Below are 12,082 nucleotides of genomic sequence, written 5' to 3'. Positions count from 1 at the left end.
AGTTAGAACTAGATTTCAGATCTGATTCCCAGTCCACTTAAGTCTACACTACATTATGCTGATTCCTAAGATAAGTTATGCCGAAGGAAAAGCAATTATATTGAATGAGAAAAATTATTGAGCTCTTTGAAATGCAAAATTGAAATCATTGCTTCAGTGATTTTTTTACTCTGAGATCACTCAGCCTTGAGAGTCTCATAACTGTAGCAATAGTTTCATACCAAGCCATGAGCACTGTTGTACGGGTTTTGTTTCCTTATTCTTATTCCAAGCCCTGAGCATTGTTATGTAAGTTTTCCTTATTCTTATTAACAATCAGAATAAGGAAATAAGAATAAGGAAAAAAGAAAAAGCTATATATTAATATATGAACTCTATAGTTTCCATAGTAATAACATTCACATGCTGGCTCTGTGTTTTGGTAACTGAGTGTATGTAGCATCTTCCAGTTCATAGAATCTGGGAAATTTGACACTAGTCCACATACTGGGTGTTATATACACCAAAGCTACCTAGGAATTTTGCCCTCTCACACATGCTGTCCTTCACTGTAAGTGATCCATTATCACCGTAAAAATAAAATATAGATAAAGAAGGGAAGAAACAATGATTTGAAAACCCCCACTATACAGAGAGCTAATTACTGCTAGGAATATGCATTTCTAGTCTTTTGATGCATAGATTTTATGTAATAAAACCCACTTTGAAAGGGACAGATATGGAATCTGTCTAGTTGCAACTAGATCAAATAATGGCATCTGATTTTGTCCTTGGCTTTCAGACTACCACAGTTGAAAATGAAACGTACACCTTGAAAATAACAAATGAAACCCGACAGTTATGCTTTGTAGTAAGAAGCAAAGTGAATATTTATTGCTCAGATGATGGAATTTGGAGTGAGTGGAGTGAAAAACAATGTTGGGAAGGTATGAGCTAAAAGGACAGTAACTAAATAATGAGCTATTTGCTAACAAAATTAATTTTCTTTCAGTATATTTTGTAATTACGAAAGTGAAAGACTTTCCCACATAGTCTATGAACAGAGAGGATAATTTAGCAAGCACTTCAATTGAACAAAGACTTATTAAAAGTCTAATATTAATTCAGTTAGGACTAGGAATATTGTTATACCTCTATTATCAACATTCCTGTTTTTCTGTCAATATAGATAATATGCTCATTCTTTTGAGGGATTGGCATGAGCGTATTTTAATCAGTATTTTCTTATGCTTTCAGTATTCAAGAGAACAGAAATCTTAAAGCAAGTATAGATTAGCATACATTTGTTTCTGAGTGTCTAATACTATTCTGAAGGACTACTTTTCTAATTCAGAGGCCATGATTAGTAATATACATATTTATTCCATTCACTTCCAACACTGATTTAAAGTGATTTATGATAAGGGCATTAAAATTCCATAGCAATATAAACTAAAAAGCCTAAACAATGAGGTAAAATATGATTGTGCTTCACAATATACTAGCTTTAAGAGTAGAAATTACCAATAAATGTTCAAAATTGAAGGAAACAAACTCAGCATTGCTCTTTCAGGTACATGGATAGAGATGCAGCTATTAATACATATACTGATGTTGATACAGATGGATACTGGCATATCTATCAGTCATTCATCTCCTTTCAAGTTGTTCTACTATAGTGGAATCTCTATTATCTCCCTACGAATATAGTGGTATCATTGATCCCTTTCATTCATCAAATATTTATTAAGCACCTACTATGTTTCAGACTCTTTTCAAGCATTGGAGATATGGCAGTAAATAAATCTCTACCCTCAGGGAACTTATATTTTATTTCCAATTGGGTAGATATAGGCAATAAACGAGAAGCCTAAAATATTATATAATCATTAAGGATTATGGAGAAAAAATAGCAAGACAGTGGAAAACTCAACCAAGAGCTATACAGAATCAGAAAGAAGACTTACTAGTTTCATATTTTTCATTTTTGTCACTGTTTTAAAAAATCAGGAAACTCTAAAGTTATGTCCTGAACTATATCTTGTCATTAGTCAATGCATTGTATAAAGTGGATATGGCAAGATTTTAGCCATATCCTCAAAAAATATATTATCTTCTGTATTTTACATGCAATCTTATCAGTGATAGTGATGCCTAAGATTTCTCTTGCCTTGAGGGAAATCTTTTCCTTTTTTTTTTTTTCTTTTTGTGGTACGGAGTCTTGCTCCATCACCCAGGCTGGAGTGCAGTGGTGTGATGTTGGCTCTCTGCCACCTCTGCCTCCTGGGTTCAAGCAATTCTCATGCCTTAGCCTCCTGAGTAGTTGGGATTACAGGCATGCACCACCACGCCTGGCTAATTTCTATATTTTTAGTAGTGACGGAGTTTCACCATGTCAACTAGGCTGGTCTTGAACTCCTAGCCTTAAGTGATCTGCCCACCTCTGTCTCCCGAAGTGTTGAGATTATAGGCATCAGCCACCATGCCCGGCTCTCTTCATAGAATCTTAATGACTTTGAAATTAGAAACAAGGAATTTCTTGAGTTCCATGTGGTCTCGGTTCTTTAGGACATTTCTTATTGGATGTTTCAAGTTATAGAAAAATAGGACAATAATATTTTTGGAAATTAGAGTATGTCCTCTTCAGGATTGACTCTGTATGGGGAAAGGCAGTAGAACTTCGGCAAAGGAGCTTCCTGCCTTCCCACTGTTAATTTTGCATGACAGATAACTTACAACAGTAATTTCTCTGGATTATATTCTTGTAAATATTCTCTGAACATGTGAATGTGACTGATAATTTTCTAGTAGAAAACAAGATTGTGAGGAAATAGGACAAAGAAAAAGGTGGGATCAAGGGAGGTTTGTAGATGTCTGGCTAAGATTAAAGATCTTTTATATTACTCCAAAACAAGCGAGAGGTACTAGTTTGGGGAGATCAAACTTCATCTGCTTTTTAAGTTTGCCTAGTGATTGCTCATTTCTTACTATGCGTAAGAACCATTAAAACTCCATCCCTAAAATAAAAAAGAAAAGAAAAACCTTATCCCTCCCTTTGGTCTTTAAAACATGACACAACTTTAAAAAGGTAACCTTAAAAGATGATTTCCATTACTCACACAGGAATTTGTATTGAAGGATACCTCTTGCTCGGTACAGTATCCTAATATCTAAGTACACGTTTGACTTACTGAGAGTTAAGAGACACACACGACATGTTTGTTTAATCACTTGGCTAATATTTTGTCATTTTTAAATGGAGAATTCACAAGGTCAAATATAAACAAATCCATATCAGGAAATAAGAATTGTGTTTTGAGAAGTTATTTTTTAAGTGAAAATAAGACATGTCACAGTTCAGTAAAGTACTTTTCTGTATAAAAAGTGCACAAATGAAAGGAATGCTATACTCAAACACAGTTGTGGTATTTATGCACTGGCAAATATGACAGGGGTTTCCAAGCTTAACTCAGTCCTTAACTATTTATAAAATAATTCAGTTTCAAAAATAGTGATAAATGTATAACACTTCCTCTTTTTGTGTGATTTTTAATCCTAGTTGAAGAACTATTGAAGAAAACTTTGCTACTTTTCTTGTTACCATTTGGTTTCATCTTAATATTAGTTATATTTGTAACCGGTCTGCTTTTGTGTAAGAGAGACAGCTACCCGAAAATGGTAAGATGTGTAACATTATGATGTTTAGCCTGAGATGGGAGATTTTTTAAATTTTCTGCACTTAGAACTGATGGAGTGACATTTTATAATTTTGCTTATTCACTGTGGGTGTACAATTGATTCCATATGGAGTATGATGTTATCTTCAGAAAATACAGTAATTTTAAAAAATTAATCTTACAAGACTACATTTTGAGGTGGATTTACTTTTGTCAAAATCAAACTTTAGAACATGAAATACTATTTGACTCTAGACTAGACAATGGTATACAGAAAGAGTTACAAGAGAAAAGCAGGATTGGGAGAAAGAGAAGAGTGAATGAAAATGGTCATAGACTGAAACACATATTACCAGTGTGCCACAGGCACAAGAACACATACGAATGATAAAACATGGTGCCTGCCTTTGGAGCACACACTCAAGTTAAGGGAGACAGGATCCATATGAAAAAATACAACCTTTGAGATGATTTTAGATGATTGCCATTTGAGTCTTGCAGATAATGCTATAGAATTTCAGAAAACAGTAAGACCACTGTGGGTTGGGGGGCTTTAAGAAGGAGTTGTAACCTGGAGAAAAATATCTTTTTGGGACAGGGTCTCATTCTGTCAGTCAGGCTGGAGGGGAGTGGTGCAATCATGGTTCACTGCAGCCTTGGTATCTGGGGCTCAAGCAATCCTCCTGCCTCAGCCTCCTGGGTAGCTGGGACTACAGGCTTGCACCACCATAGTGGGACTCCATTTCTATAAAAAATGTAAACATTAGCCAGGCATAGTTTTCTTTTCTTATAAATTCATAAGAAAATTGATAGTGGCTAATGTTAGCCACTATGCCTGGCTAATGTTTACATTTTTTATAGAGATAGAGTCCCGCTATGTTGCCCAGGCTGGTCTCGAACTCCTGGGCTCAAACAATTCCTCCCACCTTGGCCTCCCAAAGTGCTGGGATTACAGGTGCCAGCAACTGTGCCTGGCTGAGAAAAATATCTCAATGCCATATCTTTTCAAGATAGAGAGAAAAGTGAATGTGTATAGAATGTTTCACTTTGTTTGCTGAATGCTCTTGTGCTTATTCTCTGAGTTGCTAATCTTCAGTGACATAGTTTGTGTTATTAATGATGATTTGTTAATAACAGAGTTCTTTCTACATTCCAGAATTTTTCTGTGATAGATGAAGACTTTCCATATCAAGAGACATGGTATTGACTCACCAGCTTCCAGTCATGGCCAAATGTTCAATATGAGTCTCAATAAACTGAATTTTTCTTGCAAATGTTGAATACGTCTTATTTTAAAATGTTGTTGTATTTAAATGTTGAATACGTCTTATTTTAAAATGTTGTTGTATTTAAATAGGCTTTCGAGTACTCAAAGCCTCAACTAGTAGTACATTTTCTGGATTCTATTAACAGTTTCTTTTCTTATAAATTCATAGTGAGAGTGCTGCATGTAGAGAAATCAAGGTATGAGTCAGGTTTTATATTTATGATGTATTAATAAAACAATGTGACTTCACAGATTGCACTAAGCCACAGAGATATTGTCAAATCTTGGAAAATGAGATTCTAGTTTTTGTTGTTGTTTGTTTTAAACTGCACTTGGGATGAAAGTACACAGTATGAATAAAACTGTTTGGCTTTAGGCCAGGCGTGGTGGCTCATGCCTATAATCCCAGCACTTTGACAGGCCAAGGAAGGCGGATCTCCTGAGGTCAAGAGATCCAGACCAGCCTGACTAACATGGTGAAACCCTGTTTCTACTAAAAACACAATAAATTAGCCAGGTGTGGTGGCATGCACCCGTAATCCCAGCTACTTTGGAGGCTGAGGCAGGAGAATTGCTTCAACCTGGGAGGCGGAGGCTGCAGTGAGCCGAGATCGTGCATTCCAGCTTGGGCAATAAGAGTGAAACTCCATCTCAAAAAAAAAAAAAAAAAAAAAAAAGTGTTTTGCTTTAAAAGTAACCTGTGAAAGTATTAGGAAGCAAGAAGTTTTAAATACATCCATAGTCCTAAGTATATTCTTTGCATTTCTTGAAGAGAAATGTGTGAGGAATGCAGTGCTTAAAAGGCTAAAAGTAATAAAGTGATTAGGAATCATATTTGAAAAAATTGGAAGTCACAAACTATACAGTAAAACTTGAGAGTTTCCCTATACTTTCTGATGGTGTGTGTTTTTGGTTCACAGACCAAAAGGCACAAACCTCTGAAATTAGTAAGAACCTTTTTAAAAGGACAACCCACCTTCAGGGTATATGACAACCTAGGTGTCGATAATTGCTTTAAAACTTAGGGAATAATGAACTCCAATCAGGATTATAGATTACAATCAAGAGCCAAGCTTCAGTTCAGACTAGTTTCTGTTCAGTACTATTCATAGTAGAGTGGCCATAACCTGGGAGCTTATGAGAACTGCTCCAACCCCGACCTACTCAGTTAGCAATTCGCATTTTAAGAACATTCCCAGATGATTCATTTGCACTTTCAATTTGAAAAGTACTGATTTATAGCAGTATTTTAGAATAAAAAATGCTAAAATAATATAATGCAGAGGAAAGCTCATGGGAAGGGTAGCCACAGCTGTGCTCATCATTGCCACTGATCATCTCTAAAAGACGAAAAAAAGCTAAAACTGAAGTGTAAACCAGAATACCATCCTTAACTGTCACTTGTAATCAATGGTAGGATGTACCACCATTTCCCTAAGTAGACTTGTCCTTGTTAAACACTAAAACTCCTGTGATAGTGTAAATTAAGATGCAATATGATTGGCAATTGCTGTCAAACTAGATCTTGCTAAAATTGTTCTTAGTGAGTTGAAGGGTGTAGGGGAGGAAGGAGGAACGTGATGTGGAGAGGTCAAGGTGAGGCAGAGATATGGCAGGCAACCTCATCCTGGGAGGCTGCATGCATCTTGGCAACCTACTTTTCCAATTCCCTTGTTTAATGCATGCACAACCAGCTCTACTAATTAAAGGAATTCTGGACTCTGTACCATCAACCTAGAAGCCCCAATCAGAATTGCCCCAACAAAATGGAATCAAGTGGCACCAAATGTGGATAGAGTTGAGCCCTGCACAAAGCACCCAGAAATGAATTTGGAGAGGGGGGTCAACTGCCACTCCCCCAGTCCACTATTTTGGACACAACAGAGGTTCTCTGAACTGGGTGCCAGAGCATATGGACTTGAAGAAAGTGCTTTTTGTACTTCACATGGTAGCTCCATCCCCACTGAGAATGAGCCCACACAACTTGGGCTTGCATGAAGGATGGGGCCCAACTCACCCTCTCTACACTGAATGGCAGAGGCTTGGCAATGGAAGGCAAACAAACTACAAGAGTTGTCAGACTGGAGGAGGAAGCTCTGCTCCAAGTTCATTTTGGTGATAGTGTTACAGTAGGTAGCTAGTCAGGCATGAGAAGGGCAAGAGAGTGCTCCCCCTATACACCCCCAGAAAAGTCAGGTGACCATCAGCTGATGGTCAGGCAGTTGTTAACTGTCCCTCTAAAATAATAATTGCTCACAGCCTGCACCGGGGAAAGGCAATCTCCCTACAGATAGGATACACATGAAGCTGGTGATCAGCCCCCCCCCTTTTGATAAGACCTTCAGGAGTTGAGCGCATGGGCTTACACATGCACATTAAGAGCAAAATGGCAGAATTTAACTGGTATATGACCTTCCGGGGTGTTGCACCAGAAAAGGGATGCAAGATACCAGAAGTAAGCCAGCATAGAAAATCCTAAGTCCAAGGTCCAACAGGACACTTGACCTCCAAGTTGACTGCTTGGCCCTCTTCCAAGTATGTTTTACTTTCTTTTTATTCCTGCTCTAAACTTTTTAATAAATGCTCATTCCTGCTCTAAAACTTGCCTCAGTCTCTTCTTCAGCCTATGCCCCTCAGTCGAGTTTTTTCTTCTGAAGAGGCAAGAATTGAGGTTGCTGCAGACCCGTATGGGTTCACCACTGGTAACAGTAGCTGCCAGAGGGGTCTATCTGTGCCTCATAGCCTTAGGCCAGAAACCAAAGGACAAAGTCTATTCAAACTGAAGGTCATGAGCCCTGAAACAGTGGCATGATAGGAAGATCACTTTCTTGTCTGCTCAGGATGAACAGCTGGTGCACTCCCACCTTCCTGCCCCTAAAACCGGGACCTCAGCACACCCTGGCATAATCGCCCCACCACCACCACCTGCCCCCTCCATCAAGGCAGGTGTTTCCATTAGTTAGCTTACCTAAGGAAAAGCTGGCTCTTACTCTTAAGAGCCACATACTGGAATGAAGCCTGAAATGCACCACTAAATAACCTGCTTCTAGGAGGGCATAGTGCTAGTGCACAACATAAGCTTCCTGAGACCTCCACACCATCAGCCCTGCAGGAGATAGGGTTTTGGCTCATATGTTCAGTGCATGGCTACAATAGGCAGCACAGGAAAAAGAAAGGAAAGAAAAGAGACAAATTGTTTGGAAGGCTAAGCCTTCCCTCAATTAATGAGTAAAGATTTTTGCCTTTTTAAAATGTTTGAGTTACTTTGGCTAAATGAATGACTTACGCTGGTAACCTGGAATTTGATATCTGGCGAACTTTCCAAAATTAAATTATAAATTATGTCTTTTTCTGACCTAATTAATCTTTTAGACATTAGGTCCCCTAAAGTCCAAAAATAACATATTTGGTTTATTTGGTATAAAAACCATATGACTTAGTGTACGCTATCAATGGTTATTATTGTTATGTAAAATTGTCATATGCCACAGAAGTAACCAAAATTTCCCTGTCAGTTGTGGCTTTAATAGTGGCCGTCCTAACTAAAACTGTTTGTCATCCCTGGACAATTGTTGTCTTGTTTTGGGCCTCTTTAGAAAGTGGTTTTATTGTCAGCTATACAACTCTGACGGTGTTCTGCAATGCAGGTTTCTAATCACTTTGGAGATTGTGGCATTAGAATAGAGGAGAAAAGTGCTGGTGGGAGTGTCTCGGAGCATGCTAATGCATTAGAATCAGTGTATAATGAGCAGTGAGGGTGACCAGAGGTTACTTTAGTCGCCATCTTGGTTTTGGCAGGTTTTGGTCAGCTTCTTTATTGCAACCTGTTTTATCCGCAAGGTCTTTGTGAACTGTATCTTGTGCCTGCCTCCTATCTCATCCTATGACTAAGAATGCCTAATCCTTGGAATGCAACCCATTGGTCTCAGCCTTATTTTACCCAGTCCCTATTCAATATGGAGTCACTCTGCTTTAAACACCTCTAACATATTTCCCCCTGCATTTTACAAGGAAAACCTTAATCCTGAGGGTTATAGACGGATGAAGATCCTTCTTCTGCAACTTCTTCAGGCTGAATGGGGCAATGATATTTCTGCCTAACTATTAGGATCTCTTGTATTTGGGGTAGAGAGGAGCTCAGTCAAAAAGAGTCAGTACGGTGAGGGCCATTCATAACTCTGAGTTCCGACAAAAGGTGATATCTGAAAGATTAGTAAGTGTTTAATGTAAGAAAACATTGAGGAAGCTTATCCTGTATTCCTACACAAAGAGTACAACAGTAATATATTTCACAACGTAATGCAAAATAAATAAAATTAGCCCAAGTTAAAAAGCTTTCCATGAATTGGGCAACTGTTAGTACCAAGCTGATATGGAGTTGCTAGCTGATTATAATACATGTGCAGGATTAGAATACTGATCTGGACTTTTACATTATTCATCCCTCTTGTTTCTTCTGAGCTGCAGAGATCACTGATTGGTTCACAAGAATAAATAGTCAAAGCTGCAGAAACAAAAACCTTAAAAACAACTGATAAGAATGGAGTCTAATACCAAGTATACCATAATTTTTGAAGCATAATTTTTTCTCTCTCCAGTCTCTGAATTTTACTAAAGACAAATCGTGATAAGACTGATTTGCTGTATTATGCTTGGCCTAATTATTTGTATAAAGTGCAGCAAGAATAATTCTTTTTTTATATAGGTTTTTAAAAAAATTTTTTTTTTAAGACAGAATTTTGCTCTTGTTGTCCAGGCTGGAGTGCAATGGCACAGTCTCAGTTTACTGCAACCTCTGCTTCCCAGGTTCAAGCAATTCTCTTGCTTCAGTCTCCCAAGAAGCATGTGCCAACATGCCCTGTTAATTTTGTGTTTTTAGTAGAGACATGGTTTCACCATGTTGGCCAACCTGGTCTCTAACTCCTGACTTCAGGTGATCTGCCCACCTTGGCATCCCAAAGTGCTGGGATTACAGGCATGAGCCACCATGCCCAGACTTCATATAGGCTTTCAAAAATTGGCTTTGATGGAACTTTTTTCCATAAAAGGAATCTTAAATAAAACTTTTTTAAGCCGAGCCAAGCCATGGGTTTGTATCCTCGAATACCTGTGAGTTGAGTAAACTCCTCTCCTCTTGAGACTGGTGCCACATCTGTGTTTCCTTTGTCCCAACGGGGACTTTGGTGGGCTCTGCTACTCTCCCTTATGGGTGGCTCCTACCTAAAATTAGATCTCCAGCGGGACCTGCAACTCCCCAGGGACCTATTGGTCTCCCGTGCTTGCCAGAGTCAGAGTGGATTGTGGGGCATATTTGTGGGGGATGTGGGGGTGTGGTGATTCAAGGGCAGAGAATCCCTGTGCAGAGCAGTGGCCCACCATGGGTGCACAGCCAGTGTGATACCTCCCATCTCAGTACAGGTCTGAAGGAAGTGTGGGCATGCTTGCATGAGCTGTCCACCCAGTTTTCTGTCTGCAGGAAGTTTCCAAATTGCCACTGACAGTGTTGCCCATGGTCACAAGGGCACAGGGGCTCTCCAACAGTTTGGTGGTCATCAGACTGTCACAGGGGTGAGGGGAGCCGAGAGGCAGCCCCATCCACCCTTTCCATGTGTCTCCAAGTTCTTTGGGGGTTGATCTCTGCCAGACTGTTGCTGCTTTCCTTTTCGGCATCCCAACTTCTTCCCATGGGTTTTCAACAGCTTGTGACCCTCTTTCCTCATCTTTTTATTCTGAACTTGCCCATTCACCAGTACCTTTGATATTCTTTCTGAGAAAAACTGACATCCAATGCCCCTAGTCAGTCATTGTGAAAAAATAATACAACAAAACAAGTAGTAGTTTTTTAAAGTGCCTAGGAAAAATCTCTCAGAGGAAACTTGAAAAATAAAAAGAAGTGAGACATGGAAGGAGTAGCAGGAAAAAGGTACTAATCTGAGAGCAAAGCAAATATGGGGTAACTATTGTGGGAAATTGCTGGTACTTTAGAACTAAAAATACATCAATGTTGTTGGAGTGTTATTCATGGCAGAGAATACTGTGACGTGATTTAAAGGTAGGAATCAGGTATCGGAGGGCCTTGTATTCCATGAAGAAATGTTTTAATGTTCTAAGTGGGTGATGGTTAATACTGAATGTCAACTTGATTGGACTGAAGGAGGCAAAGTTTGATCCTGAGTGTGTCTGCAATCATGTGGCAAAAGAAGATTAATATTTGAATCGGTGAACTGGGAAAGGCAGACCTACTCTTAATCTGGGTAGGCACCATCTAATCAGCTGCCAGCATGGCCAGGATTTAAGCAGGCAGAAAAACATGAAAAAGCTAGACTGGCTTAGCCTCCCAGCCTACATCTTTCTCCCATACTGGATGCTTCCTGCCATCAAACACTGGACTTCAAGTTCTTCAGCTTCAGGACCCAGACTGTCTTCCCCTTGCTCCTCAGCTTGCAGATGGCCTATTGTGGGACTTTGTAAGATTCTTTGAGTTTAATACTTCTTAACAAACTCCTCTTTACATATGTATATCTATCCTATTAGTTCTGTCCCTCTAGAGAATTCTGACTGATACAGATTTTAGTACCAGAACTAGTTCTAGAGGAAGAGAATATTAAGAATGGAGTTCTTTCATTGATTTGGGGATTTCTGGAGTTGGCTGCTTAATATGGTTAGACCCCAAAATGCTAAGGACTCTACTTCTAATAGTATGGGGAACACTGAGAGTCTTTACCATGAACAGTTTAGAGAGTTATGCAAAAGAAGTGCATTTGACACATCTGATTCACTGCTTGTGAGAGGCAAGTTTAGTGACTCTATACATTATACCTTTGACCATATGTGGAGAACCAAGGAACATAATGAAGCTGGTTGGTTGCTCCTAAGTTCAGTGGACAAAGTGATGAAAGAAAATGATTAAGTCAGGGATTATAACTCCCAGCTTCAGAAGCAGATACTGAGCCTCAAATATTCTTATTTATTTATTTATTTATTATACTTTAAGTTCTAGGGTACATGTGCACAATGTGCAGGTTTGTTACATACGTATACATGTGTCATGTTGGTGTGCTGCACCCATTAACTCGTCATTTACATTAGGTATGTCTCCTAACGGTATTCCTCCCACTTCCCTCCACCCCATGACAGGCCCCAGTGTGTGATGTTCCCC

General features: G+C 39.0%; 1 protein-coding gene across 1 annotated transcript in view; it reads left to right on the top strand.

The window, feature by feature from the left end:
• The window catches only part of IL13RA2 (interleukin 13 receptor, alpha 2), a 38,155-nt gene extending 33,228 nt beyond the window's left edge, over window positions 1-4,927 (top strand). The window contains exons 10-12 of the mRNA XM_011984395.1: window positions 782-926; window positions 3,539-3,657; window positions 4,761-4,927. Of these exons, the coding sequence (XP_011839785.1) occupies window positions 782-926; window positions 3,539-3,657; window positions 4,761-4,787 (291 nt within the window). The 3' untranslated portion in view covers window positions 4,788-4,927. The remainder of the gene's footprint in view (window positions 1-781; window positions 927-3,538; window positions 3,658-4,760) is intronic.
• Window positions 4,928-12,082: the final 7,155 nt, after the last annotated feature.

Source organism: Mandrillus leucophaeus, unplaced genomic scaffold (assembly GCF_000951045.1).
Source record: "Mandrillus leucophaeus isolate KB7577 unplaced genomic scaffold, Mleu.le_1.0 Scaffold1063, whole genome shotgun sequence".
NCBI lineage: Eukaryota > Metazoa > Chordata > Mammalia > Primates > Cercopithecidae > Mandrillus > Mandrillus leucophaeus.
This window is presented reverse-complemented; position numbering and strand designations above follow the sequence as displayed.